At 42.1% G+C, this 18,017-nt stretch overlaps 1 protein-coding gene across 9 annotated transcripts in view; it reads right to left on the bottom strand.

Moving 5' to 3' along the window:
• Positions 1 to 18,017, bottom strand: part of LOC139763685 (uncharacterized) — a 265,984-nt gene that overhangs the window by 150,835 nt on the left and 97,132 nt on the right. For 8 of the 9 annotated variants that reach the window (XM_071689996.1, XM_071690001.1, XM_071690002.1 and 5 more), the window contains exons 4-5: positions 10,434 to 10,592; positions 1,334 to 1,456 (exon numbers count right to left, since the gene is read on the bottom strand). In XM_071689996.1, coding sequence (XP_071546097.1) covers positions 1,334 to 1,456; positions 10,434 to 10,592 — 282 coding nt within the window. The remainder of the gene's footprint in view (positions 1 to 1,333; positions 1,457 to 10,433; positions 10,593 to 18,017) is intronic. The other variant, XM_071690004.1, reaches the window with a different exon arrangement.

The following is an 18,017-nucleotide window of genomic DNA, read 5'->3' as shown; positions in this document are numbered from 1 at the left end:
AAAACACCCTCTTCTGCTCTCTCAACCACACTCTTTTTATTACCACACATCTCTCTTACCCTATTATCACTTACTCGATCAAACCACCTCACACCACATATTGTCCTCAAACATCTCATTTCCAGCACATCCACCCTCCTGCGCACAACTCTATGCATAGCCCACGCCTCGCAACCATACAATATTGCTGGAACCACTATTCCTTCAAACATACCCATTTTTGCTCTCCAAGAAAATGTTCTCGACTTCCACACATTCTTCAAGGCTCCCAGAATTTTCGCCCCCTCCCCCACCCTATAATTCACTTCCGCTTCCATGGTTCCATCCACTGCCAAATCCACTCCCAGATATCTAAAACACTTCACTTCCTCCAGTTTTTCTCCATTCAAACTTACCTCCCAATTGACTTGACCCTCAACCCTACTGTACCTAATAACCTTGCTCTTATTCACATCTACTCTCAACTTTCTTCTTTCACACACTTTACCAAACTCAGTCACCAGCTTCTGCAGTTTCTCACATGAATCATCCACCAGCACTGTATCATCAGCGAACAACTGACTCACTTCCCAAGCTCTCTCATCCACAACAGACTGCACATTTGCCCCTCTTTCCAAAACTCTTGCATTCACCTCCCTAACAACCCCATCCATAAACAAATTAAACAACCATGAAGACATCACACACCCCTGCCGCAAACTTACATTCACTGAGAACCAGTCACTTTCCTCTCTTCCTACACGTACACATGCCTTACTATACCATATATCAGTTAAAAAGTTAAATATTTTTCATAACACAAACACTTTCTTCAATTTCATTACAAGAATTATAAAAATACTAATTAAACAAGAAACATACTTCCAGATGAAGACAGTACTTTTATATCAGTTTAATTACCAGTCTTAAAATATATACAAAATCCTAATTATCAAGATAAAGGGTACATGGATGTTTTATATATATATATATTTTTCTTTTTCTTTCAAACTATTCGCCATTTCCCGCATTAGCGAGGTAGCGTTAAGAACAGAGGACTGAGCCTTTGAGGGACTACCCTCACCTGGCCCAATTCTCTGTTCCTTCTTTTTTTTTTTTTTTTTTTTTTTTCCAAAAGAAGGAACAGAGGGGGCCAGGTGAGGATATTCCAAAAAAGGCCCAGTCCTCTGTTCTTAACGCTACCTCGCTATCGTGGGAAATGGCGAATAGTATGAAAAAAAAAAAATAAATATATATATATATATATATATATATATATATTATACACTTATGGAGGGTATCATAAACAAATAAGAAATTGAACGCAATATTTCAACAAGACAACACAAAATACCTGGTAACAAGGTAATGGTGAATCTGGTGCAACAATGAAGGAATTTACAGGGGTGGATGAAGCTGCAGGTGTTATGCTCCGCCCACTACCAGTGCGCACTATATCAGCACCAGATGCTACCAGCTGGCCACACCACAACACAGATTAACAGACAGGACAAACATATTTCAATGCAGGTTAATACAGTAATACACAGAACATAAGATTATCTCAGAACCAGAGTAGGGAATATGAAAAAGTGATGAGAAGGGAAATATATGATGTGTTGTGTAAGTATGCAGTGGATGCTCACTTATTCAATATTTAACTAAATGCCTAATGGTTTTACCATCTGTAACTGACTGTGAATTCATACATTTATCTACCTAACCCCCTTCCCAGCTGAAAGTTATGCTAAAATGTTTACTATACTAGGTAACAATCATCTGACATAATATGGCCATATAACAGTGTGGTTTCGGGGGTGGTAGAGGATGTGTGGATCGGGTGTTTGCTTTGAAGAATGTATGTGAGAAATACTTAGAGAAGCAAATGGATTTGTATGTGGCATTTGTGGATCTGGAGAGGGCATATGATGGAGTTGATAGAGATGCTCTGTGGAGGGTATTGGGAATATATGGTGTGGGAGGCAAGTTGTTAGAAGCAGTGAAGAGTTTTTATCGAGGATGTAAGGCATGTGTACGTGTAGGAAGAGAGGAAAGTGACTGGTTCTCAGTGAATGTAGGTTTGCGGCAGGGGTGTGTGATGTCTCCATGGTTGTTTAATTTGTTTATGGATGGGGTTGTGAGGGAGGTGAATGCAAGAGTTTTGGAAAGATGGGCAAGTATGAAGTCTGTTGGGGATGAGAGAGCTTGGGAAGTGAGTCAGTTGTTGTTTGCTGATGATACAGCGCTGGTGGCTGATTCATGTGAGAAACTGCAGAAGCTGGTGACTGAGTTTGGTAAAGTGTGTGAAAGAAGAAAGTTGAGAGTAAATGTGAATAAGAGCAAGGTTATTAGGTACAGTAGGGTTGAGGGTCAAGTCAATTGGGAGGTGAGTTTGAATGGAGAAAAACTGGAGGAAGTGAAGTGTTTTCGTAAAGTGTTTTAGATATCTGGGAGTGGATCTGGCAGCGGATGGAACCATGGAAGCAGAAGTGGGTCATAGGGTGGGGGAGGGGGCGAAAATTCTGGGAGCCTTGAAGAATGTGTGGAAGTCGAGAACATTATCTCGGAAAGCAAAAATGGGTATGTTTGAAGGAATAGTGGTTCCAACAATGTTGTATGGTTGCGAGGCGTGGGCTATGGATAGAGTTGTGCGCAGGAGGATGGATGTGCTGGAAATGAGATGTTTGAGGACAATGTGTGGTGTGGGGTGGTTTGATCGAGTAAGTAACGTAAGGGTAAGAGAGATGTGTGGAAATAAAAAGAGCGTGGTTGAGAGAGCAGAAGAGGGTGTTTTGAAATGGTTTGGGCACATAGAGAGAATGAGTGAGGAAAGATTGACCAGGAGGATATGTGTGTTGGAGGTGGAGGGAACGAGGAGAAGAGGGAGACCAAATTGGAGGTGGAAAGATGGAGTGAAGGGGATTTTGTGTGATCGGGGCCTGAACATGCAGGAGGGTGAAAGGAGGGCAGGGAATGGAGTGAATTGGAGCGATGTGGTATACCGGGGTTGACGTGCTGTCAGTGGATTGAATCAAGGCATGTGAAGCGACTGGGGTAAACCATGGAAAGCTGTGTAGGTATGTATATTTGCGTGTGTGGACGTATGTATATACATGTGTATGGGGGTGGGTTGGGCCATTTCTTTCGTCTGTTTCCTTGCGCTACCTCGCAAACGCGGGAGACAGCAACAAAGCAAAAAAAAAAAGAAAAAAAAAAACTGCACAAGAATGCACAGCTTCAGTATTGCAACACACAGCATAAGTATTGCAATACAAAGTAAATAAATTTCTGATGATGGTGTTATGTGGCTGTGGTGATGGGTGTTGGGCAGCTTATCATATGCCAACAGCTGAAGGCCAAAGGGTTGGGCCCGTTGATACCAGCTGGCAGTATCATCACCCAGATACAGTTCAGAATGCTTCCTACTTATAATTTACAAGTTTCATTGAGCAATTCTGCGAACTGAGTTATTTGCTAACTTCTTGAATGTTTTGTATTTTATTGCTAATATCACATCATATCATTTCTAAAACAAATGTAGAGAAAAACATTCACCAAATGTGTTTCCCATGTGCGTCTTTCTTTTTATGTGATTACAATTTGTGTTATGGGAAGATAGTTTTACATTGTTGCTGCCATGTCTCTTACCCTTGTATGTGTGTACCATGTTTTTACTCTTATTTATGTATGTACACAAACATACACACACCTATACCAGGTTCCCATCTACTGACCAGTCCTGAGGAGAGGATGAACATCTGGGTTGGGTACAGGCTGAATGCCATGCTGAGGACTCAAACCCATGTGGCAGTGAAAGGGTAGCATGCAAAGGCTATTTACTGTGTTCTTCATTACCATTCAATATAAGAGAGATGATGAAATGAAAGCAAAACTAAGGAAAAGGGAAGCAGAGATGGAAAGTGGCAGTGAGATATGGTGGCTAGTGGATAGCCTGTTTGCAGATGATACGGTGTTGTTTGCTGAGATTGAAGAGGAATTGCAGAAGGTTGTAAGTGTCTTATGATGTGTGTTAGCAGTGGCAACTGAAGATAAATGCAAGCAAAAGCACAATAATAGTGTTTGAAAGGAAAGAGAGTGAAAGTATAGATTTTGCTAAACCATACAGAGTGAAAGAAGAAAGTGTACCAAATTGAGCTTTGGAGGAAGAAGTGAGGAAATTCACGTATGTAGGAGCTACCTTGGGTAAGGGTGGTGATATTGTAGGAGAGATAAGGGAGAGAGCAGTACATGATAGAAGATTCACTGGGTCCCTTAATAATGAAGGGTAGAAGTGTAAGTATGGAAGTGAAGAGAGGATTAAGGGACAGAAATAATTAATTGTCGCTGTCTCCCATGGTTGCGAGGCAGCGCAAGGAAACAGACAAAAGAAAGGCCCAACTTACCCACATACACATGTATATACATAAACACCCACACAAGCACATATACATACCTATACATTTCAACATATATATACATATACATACACAGACATGTACATGTATACATATGTACATATTCATACATACTACCTTCATCCATTCCCGCTGCCACCCTGCCACACATGAAATGACACCACCCTCCACCCGCATGTGCACGACGTAGCACTAGGAATAGACAACAAAGACCACATTCATCCACACTCAGTCTCTAGCTGTCATGTGTAATGCACCAAAACCACAGCTCCCTTTCCACATCCAGGCCTAACACAACTTTCCATGGTTTACCCCAGACGCTTCACATGCCCTGATTCAATCCATTGACAGCACATCGACCCCGGTATGCAACATCATTCCAATTCACCCTATTCCTTGCACGCCTTTCACCCTCCTATATGTTCAGGCCCCAAACACTCAAAATCTTTTTCACTTTATCCTTCCACCTCCAATTTGGTCACCCACTTCTCCTCGTTCCCTCTACCTATGACACATATATCCTCTTTGTCAATCTTTTCTCACTCATTCTCTCCATGTGACCAATTCATTTCAATACACCCTCTTCTGATCTCTCAACCACACTCTTTCATCACCACACATCTCTCTTACCCTTTCATTACTTACTCGATCAAACCACCTCACACCACATATTGTCCTCAAACATTTCATTTCTGACACATCCATCCTCATCTGCAAAACCCTATCTATAGCCCATGCCTTGCAACCATTTAACATTGTTGTAACCACTATTCCTTCAAGCATGCCCATTTTTGCTCTCCGAGATAACGTTCTCGCCTTCAACACATTTTTCAACACTCCCAGAACCTTCACCTCCTTCCCATCCATTGACTCACTTGCGTTTCTATGGTTCCATCCACTGCTAAATCCACTCCTAGATATCTAAAACACTTTACTTCCTCCAGTTTTTCTCCATTCAAACTTACCTCCCAATTAACTTCAACTCTACTGAAATTAACAACCCTGATCTTATTCACATTTACTCTCAACTTTCTTCTTTCACTCACTTTACTAAACTCAGTCACCAACTTCTTCAGTTTCTCGCCCAAATCAGCCATCAGTGCAGTATCATCAGCGAACAACAACTGACATACTTCCCAAGCCCTCTCACCCACAGCAGACTGCATACTTGCCCCTCTCTCCAAAACTCTTGCATTCACCTCCCTAACAACCCCATCTACAAACATATTAAACAACCATGGAGACATCACGCACCCTTACCGCAAACTGACATTCACTGGGAACCAATCACTTTCCTCTCTTCATACTCAAACACATGCCTTACATCCTCAGTAAAAACTTTTCACCCTTACATCTTAGGTAAAACCTTTTCACTGCTCGCAGCAACTCGCATATATACATACATATACATATCAACGTATACATACATATACATACACAGACACATACATATATACACATGAAAAAATTCATACTCGCTGCCTTCATCCATTCCTGTTACTATCCCGCCACAAAGGAACATCGAACAACTGAGTCACTTCCCAAGCACTCTCATCCACAACAGACTGCATACTTGCCCCTCTCTCCAAAACTCTTGCATTCACTTCCCAAACCATCCAATCTCTAAACAGATCAAACAACCATGGAGACATCACGCACCCTTGCCGCAAACCGACATTCATTGGGAACCAATCACTTTCCTCTCTTCATACTCACACACATGCCTTACATCCTGGGTAAAAACTTTTCACTGCTCCCAGCAACTCGCATATATACATACATATACATATCAATGTATACATACATATACATACACAGACACATACATATATACACATGTATAAATTCATACTTGCTGCCTTTATCCATTCCAGTCACTAACCCGCCACACAGGAACAGCGAACAACAACTGAGTCACTTCCCAAGCACTCTCATCCAAAACAGACTGTATACTTGCCCTCTCTCCAAAACTCTTGCATTCACCTCTCTAACCACCCCATCCATAAACAAATTAAACAACCATGGAGATATCACGCACCCTTGCCGCAAACCGACATTCACTGGGAACCAATCACTTTCCTCTCTTCCTACTTGTACACATGCCTTACATCTTGGGTAAAAACTTTTCACTGCATCCAGCAACTTGCATATATACATGCATATACATAGCAACGAATACATACATAAACACATACACAGATACACATGTATATATTCATACTTGCTGCCTTCATCCATTCCTGTCACCACCCCGCCACACAGGAAACAGCCCACCCACCCACCCCGCACACACACAAACCCCACCCCAAAGCGAGGTAGTGCCAGGAAAAGACAAAAAAAAAAAAAAGGCCACATTTGTTCACACTCAATCTCTAGCTCTCATGTGCAATGCACTGAAATCACAGCACCCTTTTCACATCCAGGCCCCACAGACCTTTCCATAGTTTACTCTAGATGCTTCACATGCCCTGGCTCAATCCAATGACAGCATGTCGACCCCAGTATACCACATCGTTCCAATTCACTCTACTCCTTGCACACCTTTCACCCTCCTGTATGTTCAGGCCCCAATCGCTCAAAATCCTTTTCACTCCATCCTTCCACCTCCAATTTGGTTTCCCGCTTCTCCTCATTCCCTCCACCTCTGACACATGTATCCTCTTTGTCACTCTTTTCTCACTCATTCTCTCCGTGTGTCTAAACCATTTCAACACACCCTACTCTACTCTCTCAACCACACTCTTTTTATTACCATACATCTCTCTTAACCTTTCATTGCTGACTCGATCAAACTACCTCACACCACGTATTATCCTCAAACATCCCATTTCCAACACATCTACCCTCCTCTGTACAACCCTATCTATAGCCCATGCCTCACAACCATATAGCATTGATGGAACCACTATTCCTTCAAACATACCCATTTTTGCTTTCCAAGATAACGTTTGCTTTCCACACATTCTTCAACACTCCCAGAACATTCGCTCCCTCCCCCACTCAGTGACTCACTTCTGTTTCCATGGTTCTATCTGCTGCCAAGTCCACTCCCAGATATCTAAAACACTTCACTTCCTCCATGTTTCTCCGTTCAAACTTATCTCCCAATTAACTTGGCCCTTTTCCAGATCCATAAATGCTACATACAAATCCATCTGTTTTTCCAAGTATTTCTTACATACATTTTTCAAAGCAAACACCTGATACACACACCCTTAACCACTTCTGAAACCATACTGCTCTTCCCCAGTCTGATGCTCTGTACATGCCTTCACCTTCTCAGTCAATACCCTCCCATATAATTTCCCAGGAATAATCAACAAACTTATGCTTCTGTAATTTGAACACTCCTCTTTATCCCCTTTGCTTTTGCACAATGGCACTATACATGCATTCCTCCAATCCTCAGACACTTCATAAGCCATACATATATTGGATATCTTACCAACCAATCAACAATACAGTCACCCTTTTTTGATAAATTCCACTGTAATACCATCCAAAACCACCGCCTTGCCTACTTTCATCTTCTGCAAAGCTTTCACTATCTCTTCTCTGTTCACCAAACCATTCTACCTGACTCCTCTCACTTCACACACCACCCCGACCAAAACACCCTACATCTGCCACTCTGTCATCAAACACATTTAACAAACCTTCAAAATACTCACTCCATCTCACTTCATCACTACTTCTTACTACTGCCCCATTATCTATATATATATATATATATATATATATATATATATATATATATATATATATATATATATATTTTTTTTTTTGCTTTGTCGCTGTCTCCCGCGTTTGCGAGGTAGCGCAAGGAAACAGACGAAAGAAATGGCCCAACCCACCCCCATACACATGTATATACATACGTCCACACACGCAAATATACATACCTACACAGCTTTCCATGGTTTACCCCAGTCGCTTCACATGCCTTGATGCAATCCACTGACAGCACGTCAACCCCAGTATACCACATCGCTCCAATTCACTCTATTCCTTGCCCTCCTTTCACCCTCCTGCATGTTCAGGCCCCGATCACACAAAATCTTTTTCACTCCATCTTTCCACCTCCAATTTGGTCTCCCTCTTCTCCTCGTTCCCTCCACATCCGACACATATATTCTCTTGGTCAATCTTTCCTCACTCATTCTCTCCATGTGCCCAAACCATTTCAAAACACCCTCTTCTGCTCTCTCAACCACGCTCTTTTTATTTCCACACATCTCCCTTACCCTTACGTTACTTACTCGATCAAACCACCTCACACCACACATTGTCCTCAAACATCTCATTTCCAGCACATCCATCCTCCTGCGCACAACTCTATCCATAGCCCACGCCTCGCAACCATACAGCATTGTTGGAACCACTATTCCTTCAAACATACCCATTTTTGCTTTCCGAGATAATGTTCTCGACTTCCACACATTCTTCAAGGCTCCCAGAATTTTCGCCCCCTCCCCCACCCTTTGATCCACTTCTGCTTCCATGGTTCCATCCGCTGCCAGATCCACTCCCAGATATCTAAAACACTTCACTTCCTCCAGTTTTTCTCCATTCAAACTCACCTCCCAATTGACTTGACCCTCAACCCTACTGTACCTAATAACCTTGCTCTTATTCACATTTACTCTTAACTTTCTTCTTTCACACACTTTACCAAACTCAGTCACCAGCTTCTGCAGTTTCTCACATGAATCAGCCACCAGCGCTGTATCATCAGCGAACAACAACTGACTCACTTCCCAAGCTCTCTCATCCCCAACAGACTTCATACTTGCCCCTCTTTCCAAAACTCTTGCATTCACCTCCCTAACAACCCCATCCATAAACAAACTAAACAACCATGGAGACATCACACACCCCTGCCGCAAACCTACATTCACTGAGAACCAATCACTTTCCTCTCTTCCTACACGTACACATGCCTTACATCCTCGATAAAAACTTTTCACTGCTTCTAACAACTTGCCTCCCACACCATATATTCTTAATACCTTCCACAGAGCATCTCTATCAACTCTATCATATATATATATATATGTTTTTTCCTTTACGTGTTGGTATGTACTTATGTTTAATTTTGCATTTTCATAATAATATAATTGTTTACATAAAAATTACTGTATTTTCAAACATGTACGAATAATCTTATGTAGCATTTAGACCCCTTCTGTAGAGTTCCTGCAGCTTCTAGCTACATTACATGTGGGAGCAGGAGAAAGAGGGCTCCTTGGGAGCAAATTCTTTGATGATGCTTCTTTTTCTGTTCAAGCTGAGACAGCATAAGTAGCTAAATGCCTTAATCAAGGCCATATCTCTTTATCATATATATAGATTGGAATGTCTAAATGTGTGTGGATGTAACCACGATGAGAAGAGATGAGAGATAGTTAGTGTGTTTGAGGAAAGAAACCTGGATGTTCTGGTTCTGAGTGAAACGAAGCTCAAGGGTAAAGGGGAAGAATGGTTAAGAAATGTCTCATGAGTAAACTCAGGACTTGGTGAGAGGACAAGAGCTAAGAAAGGTGTAGCACTGCTTTTGTAGCAGGAGCTTTGGGAGAGTGTGATAAAATGTAAGGAAGTAAATTCTAGACTGATGCGTGTAAAAGTGAAAGTGGATGGTAAGAGATGATGGGTGATTGTTGGTGCTTATGCACTTAACGATGAGAAGAAATATCATGAGAGGCAAATGTTTGGGAGCAGCTGAAGGATTATGTCAGCAGTTTTAGTACACAAGATTGGGTATTAGTGAAGGATGATTTAAATGCCAGGGTAAGTAATTTGGCAGCTAAGGGTACAGCTGATTTGCATGGGGTATTCATTTTTATGAATGGAAATGGTGAAGAGCTTATGGAGCTGTGTGCTGAAAACAGATTTGTGATTGGGATTATCTGGTTTGAAAAGAGAGATATGTACAATTACATGAGTATGAGAGTAGGAGAGATGGTCAGTGGGCATTAATGGGAAGTTACAATACAGCCACTGCACAAATAATAAATAAACAAAAGAAATCTCTGAACATACCTGAGTTTTAACATGATCTGACTGATGATCTGATCGTCGAATCTTTTCTCGTAATTCAATATTCTCTCGTTCGTAAGCTGCCTGACGAAGTTTCAAATTACTAATTTCACTAAACAGTTCCAGACGTTGTGTTTCCAAACTTGACCTTGCAATCACTTCCTAGAACAAAAACAAACTAATCATAAGTACTGATATAAACAATGCACTATTTAACAATTATTAAAAGTTGGGCCCTTTTATTCACATCATCTGTTATATCATTCCCTATGGGAACTCCACTCCAGGTTACCCTCTCCTAACACACCTCCAGATTGGTTGGTAAGGATATTCAGTGTATGTATGGATGACGGTGAAGTGCCTGATGATTGGTGGAATGCATGTGTAGTGCTACTATACAAGGGCAAAGGGGTTAAAGGTGAGAGTTCAAATGACAAAAGCATAAGTTTGTTGAGTATCCCTGGAAAACTTTATGGGAAGGTATTGATTTAGAGGGTAAAGGCATATACAGAACATCAGATTGGGGAGGAGCAGTGTGGTTTCAGAAATGGTACAAGATGTGTGGTTCAGGTGTTTCCACTGAAGAATGTGTGTGAGAAATATATAGAAAAACAGATGGATCAGTATGTGGCACTTATGGATCTGGAGAGGGCATATGATAGGGTTAACAGAGATGCTTTGTGGAGTGTCTTAGGAGTATTTAGTGAGGGAGGTACGTTGCTAGAAGCAGTGAGAAGATTTTATCACGGATGGGCTATAGATAGGGTTGTCAGGAGGAGGGTGGATGTGTTGGAAATGATTAGAAAGGGTAATGAGTGGTGGGATGAAGAAGTAAGGTTATTAGTGAAAGAGAAGAGAGAGGCATTTGGACGATTTTTGCAGGTAAGTCGAGCATATGATTGGGAGATGTATAGAGGAAAGCGGGAGGACGTCAAGAGATAGGTGCAAGAGGTGAAAACAAGGCAAATGAGAGTTGGGCTGAGAGAGTATCATTAAATCTTAGGGAGAATAAAAAGATGTTTTGGAAGGAAGTAAATAAAGTGCTTACGACAAGAGAAATGGGAACATCAGCGAAGGGGGATAATAGGGAGGTAATAACATGTAGTGGTGAAGTGAGAAGGAGATGGAGTGAGTATTTTGAAGGTTTGTTGAATGTGTTTGATGATAAAGTGGCAGATATAGGGTATTTTGGTCGAGGAGGTGTGCGAAGAGAGAGGGTCAGGGAGAATGGTTTGGTAAACAGAGATGTGGTGAAAAATTTCTGGAAGATGAAATCCGGCAAGGTGGCATGTTTGGATGGTATTGCAGTGGAATCTATTAAAAAAGGGGGTGACTGGTTGGCAAGGATATTCAATGTATGTGCTGTTCATGGTGAAGTGCATGAGGATTGGCGGAACGCATGTACAGTGCCATTGTACAAAGGCAAAGGGGTCAAAGGTGTGTTCAAATTACAGAGGTATGAGTTGGTTGAGTATTCCTAGGAAATTATAAGGGAGGATATTGATTGAGAGGGTAAAGGCATGTAAAGAGCATCAGATTGGGGAAGAGCAGTGTAGTTTCAGAAGTGGTAGAGGATGTGTGGATCAGGTGTTTGCTTTGAAGAATATATGTGAGAAATACTAAGAAAAACAAATGGATTTGTATGTAGCATTTATGGATCTGGAGAAGGCATATGGTAGGGTCGATAGAGATGCTTTGTGGAAGGTATTAAGAGTATATGGTGTGCGAGGTAAGTTGCTTGATGCAGTGAAAAGTTTTTACCAAGGATGTAAGGCATGTATACGAGTAGGAAGAAAGGAAAGTGATTGTTTCCCAGTGAATGTCGGTTTGCGGCAGGGGTGCATGATGTCTTCATGGTTGTTCAATTTGTTTATGGATAGGGTGGTTAGGGAGGTGAATGCAAGAGTTTTTGAGAGAGGGGCAAGTATGCAGTCTGTTGTGGATGAGAGGGCATGGGAAGTGAGTCAGTTGTTGTTCACTAATTATACAGAGCTGGTGGTTGATCTGGGTGAGAACCTGCAGAAGTTGGTGACTGAGTTTGATAAAGTGTGTGAAAGAAGAAAGCTGAGAGTAAATGAGAATAACAGCAAGGTTATTAGGTTCAGTAAGGTTGAGGGATAAGTTAATGGGGAAGTGAGTTTGAATAGAGAAAAACTGGAGTAAGTGAAGTGTTTTAGATGACTGGAAGTGGATTTAGCAGAGGATGGAACCATGGAAGTGGAAGTGAGTCATAGGGTGGGGGAGGGCGTGAAAGTCCAGGGAGCATTGAAGAATGTGTGGAAGGCAAGAACATTATCTCGAAGAGCAAAAATGGATATGTTTGAAGGAATAGAGCCTTCAAGGAGGATAAGCACTCCCTGAATGACTCCTTCTTCTGTTTCCCCTTTTAGAAATTTAAATACAAGGAGAAGAGGGTTTCTAGCCCCTGCTCACTCCCCCCTTTAGTCGCCTTCTAGGACACGCAGTAATACGTAGAAGGTATTCTTTCTCCCCTATCACCAGGGATAAAATATACGACAGCTAGAGAATGAATGTAAATGAATGTGGCCTTTTTTATCTTTTATTAGCACTACCTCGTGGAGGTGATGCTATTTCTATGTGTGGTGGGGTGGCAATGGGAATGGATGAAGGCAGCAAGTATGAACATGTATATGTTTATATACATATATGTCTGTGTATGTATATGTATGTATACATTGAAATGTATAGGTATGTATATGTGCATGTGTGGGCATTTATGTATATACATGGGTGTGTGGGTTGGTTGGGCCATTCTCTTGTCTGTTTCCTTGCGATACCTCACTAACGCAGGAGACGGCAAATAAGTACGATAATAATTCTTTCATCTGTTTCCTTGCGCTACCTCACTAATGTGGGAGAAAGCGACAAAGTATAATAAAAACAGAATTATTATCATTATCATACTTTGTCGCTGTCTCCCACGTTAGCAAGGTAGCGCAAGGAAACAGACAAAAGAATGGCCCAACCCACCCACATACATATGCATATACATACACAACCACACACACAAATATACATACCTATACATTTCAACGTACACATATATATACATAACACAGACATATACATTTTTTTTTTTTTTATACTTTGTCACTGTCTCCCGCGTTTGCGAGGTAGCGCAAGGAAACAGACGAAAGAAATGGCCCAACCCCCCCCCCATACACATGTATATACATACGTCCACACACGCAAATATACATACCTACACAGCTTTCCATGGTTTACCCCAGACGCTTCACATGCCTTGATTCAATCCACTGACAGCACGTCAACCCCGGTATACCACATCGCTCCAATTCACTCTATTCCTTGCCCTCCTTTCACCCTCCTGCATGTTCAGGCCCCGATCACACAAAATCTTTTTCACTCCATCTTTCCACCTCCAATTTGGTCTCCCTCTTCTCCTCGTTCCCTCCACCTCCGACACATATATCCTCTTGGTCAATCTTTCCTCACACATTCTCTCCATGTGCCCAAACCACTTCGAAACACCCTCTTCTGCTCTCTCAACCACGCTCTTTTTATTTCCACACATCTCTCTTACCCTTACGTTACTCACTCGATCAAACCACCTCACACCACACATTGTCCTCAAACATCTCATTTCCAGCACATCCATCCTCCTGCGCACAACTCTATCCATAGCCCACGCCTCGCAACCATACAACATTGTTGGAACCACTATTCCTTCAAACATACCCATTTTTGCTTTCCGAGATAATGTTCTCGACTTCCACACATTCTTCAAGGCCCCCAGAATTTTCGCCCCCTCCCCCACCCTATGATCCACTTCCGCTTCCATGGTTCCATCCGCTGCCAGATCCACTCCCAGATATCTAAAACACTTCACTTCCTCCAGTTTTTCTCCATTCAAACTCACTTCCCAATTGACTTGACCCTCAACCCTACTGTACCTAATAACCTTGCTCTTATTCACATTTACTCTTAACTTTCTTCTTCCACACACTTTACCAAACTCAGTCACCAGCTTCTGCAGTTTCTCACATGAATCAGCCACCAGCGCTGTATCATCAGCGAACAACAACTGACTCACTTCCCAAGCTCTCTCATCCCCAACAGACTTCATACTTGCCCCTCTTTCCAAAACTCTTGCATTTACCTCCCTAACAACCCCATCCATAAACAAATTAAACAACCATGGAGACATCACACACCCCTGCCGCAAACCTACATTCACTGAGAACCAATCACTTTCCTCTCTTCCTACACGTACACATGCCTTACATCCTCGATAAAAACTTTTCACTGCTTCTAACAACTTTCCTCCCACACCATATATTCTTAATACCTTCCACAGAGCATCTCTATCAACTCTATCATATGCCTTCTCCAGATCCATAAATGCTACATACAAATCCATTTGCTTTTCTAAGTATTTCTCACATACATTCTTCAAAGCAAACACCTGATCCACACATCCTCTACCACTTCTGAAACCACACTGCTCTTCCCCAATCTGATGCTCTGTACATGCCTTCACCCTCTCAATCAATACCCTCCCATATAATTTACCAGGAATACTCAACAAACTTATACCTCTGTAATATGAGCACTCACTCTTATCCCCTTTGCCTTTGTACAATGGCACTATGCACGCATTCCGCCAATCCTCAGGCACCGCACCATGAGTCATACATACATTAAATAACCTTACCAACCAGTCAACAATACAGTCACCCCCTTTTTTAATAAATTCCAGTGCAATACCATCCAAACCTGCTGCCTTGCCGGCTTTCATCTTCCGCAAAGCTTTCACTACCTCTTCTCTGTTTACCAAATCATTTTCCCTAACCCTCTCACTTTGCACACCACCTCGACCAAAACACCCTATATCTGCCACTCTATCATCAAACACATTCAACAAACCTTCAAAATACTCACTCCATCTCCTTCTCACATCACCACTACTTGTTATCACCTCCCCATTTGCGCCCTTCACTGAAGTTCCCATTTGCTCCCTTGTCTTACGCACTTTATTTACCTCCTTCCAGAACATCTTTTTATTCTCCCTAAAATTTAATGATACTCTCTCACCCCAACTCTCATTTGCCCTTTTTTTCACCTCTTGCACCTTTCTCTTGACCTCCTGTCTCTTTCTTTTATACATCTCCCACTCAATTGCATTTTTTCCCTGCAAAAATCGTCCAAATGCCTCTCTCTTCTCTTTCACTAATACTCTTACTTCTTCATCCCACCACTCACTACCCTTTCTAATCAACCCACCTCCCACTCTTCTCATGCCACAAGCATCTTTTGCGCAATCCATCACTGATTCCCTAAATACATCCCATTCCTCCCCCACTCCCCTTGCTTCCATTGTTCTCACCTTTTTCCATTCTGTACTCAGTCTCTCCTGGTACTTCCTCACACAGGTCTCCTTCTCAAGCTCACTTACTCTCGCCACCCTCTTCACCCCAACATTCACTCTTCTTTTCTGAAAACCCATACAAATCTTCACCTTAGCCTCCACAAGATAATGATCAGACATCCCTCCAGTTGCACCTCTCAGCACATTAACATCCAAAAGTCTCTCTTTCGCACGCCTGTCAATTAACACGTAATCCAATAACACTCTCTGGCCATCTCTCTTACTTACATAAGTATACTTATGTATATCTCGCTTTTTAAACCAGGTATTCCCAATCATCAGTCCTTTTTCAGCACATAAATCTACAAGCTCTTCACCATTTCCATTTACAACACTGAACACCCCATGTATACCAATAATTCCCTCAACTGCCACATTACTCACCTTTGCATTCAAATCACCCATCACTATAACCCGGTCTCGTGCATCAAAACCACTAACACACTCATTCAGCTGCTCCCAAAACACTTGCCTCTCTTGATCTTTCTTCTCATGCCCAGGTGCATATGCACCAATAATCACCCATATACATATACATATACATATATACACATATACATAATTTATATTTGAAGCCTGTATTCATTCCCATCGCCAACCCGCCACACATGAAATGACAACCCCCTCCACCCGCACACACGCGAGGTAGCACTAGAAAAAGACAACAAAGGCCACATTCGTTCACACTCAATCTCTAGCTGTCATGTATAATGCACCGAAACCAAAGCTCCCTTTCCACATCCATGCCCAACAAAACTTTCCATGGTTTACCCGACGCTTCACATGCCCTGATTCAATCCATGACAGAACATCTACCCCAGTATACAACATTGGTCCAATTCACTTTTCCTTGCACACCTTTCACCCTCCTGTATGTTCAGTCCCTGATCACTCAAAATCTTTTTCACTCCATCCTTCCACCTCCAATTTGGTTACCTACTTCTCCTCGTTCCCCCCACCTCTGACACATATATCCTATTTGTCACTCTTTCCTCACTCATTCTCTTCATGAGACCAAACCATTTCAATATACCCTCTTCTGCTCTCTCAACCACACTCTTTTTATTACCACACATCTCTCTTACCACATCACACCACATATTGTCTTCAAACATCTCATTTCCATCACATCCACCCTCCTCCAAACAACCCTATCGATAGCCCATGCCTCACAACCATATAACATTGTTGGAACCACTATTCCTTCATACATACCCATTTCTGCTTTCCGAGATAATGTTCTCACCTTCCACACATTCTTCAAAGCTCCCAGAACCTTTGCCCCCTCCCCAACCTGTGACTCACTTCCATTTCCATGGTCCCATCCGCTGCCAAATCCACTCCCAGATATCAAAAACACTTCACTTCCTCCAGTTTTTCTCCATTCAAACTTACCTCCCTATTGACTTGTCCCTCCACCCTACAGTACCTAATAACCTTGCTCTTATTCACATTTACTCTCAGCTTTCTTCTTTCACACACTATACCAAACTCAGTCACCAACTTCTACAGTTTCTCACCCAAATCAGCCACAAGCGCTGTATCGTCAACAAACAACAACTGACTCACTTCCCAAGTCCTCTCATCCACAATAGACTGCATGCTTGCCCCTCTCTCCAAAACTCTTGCATTCACCTCCCTAACAACCCCATCCATAAACAAATTAAACAATCATGGAGAAATAGAATATATATATATTTTATTTATCTATTTTGCTTTGTCGCTGTCTCCCGCATTAGTGAGATAGCGCAAGGGAACACACGAAAGAATGGCCCAACCCACCCACATACACATGTCCATACATACACATCCACACACGCAAAATATACATACCTATACATCTCAATGTATTTTTTTTTTTTTTTTTTATACTTTGTCGCTGTCTCCCGCGTTTGCGAGGTAGCGCAAGGAAACAGACGAAAGAAATGGCCCAACCCCCCACATACACATGTACATACACACGTCCACACACGCAAATATACATACCTACACAGCTTTCCTTGGTTTACCCCGGACGCTTCACATGCCTTGATTCAATCCACTGACAGCACGTCAACCCCTGTATACCACATCGCTCCAATTCACTCTATTCCTTGCCCTCCTTTCACCCTCCTGCATGTTCAGGCCCCGATCACACAAAATCCTTTTCACTCCATCTTTCCACCTCCAATTTGGTC

This window comes from Panulirus ornatus, chromosome 47 (genome assembly GCF_036320965.1).
Source record: "Panulirus ornatus isolate Po-2019 chromosome 47, ASM3632096v1, whole genome shotgun sequence".
Taxonomy (NCBI): Eukaryota; Metazoa; Arthropoda; class Malacostraca; order Decapoda; family Palinuridae; genus Panulirus; species Panulirus ornatus.
Note: the sequence above shows the minus strand (reverse complement) of the source record. Positions and strands in the feature narration are given on the sequence as shown.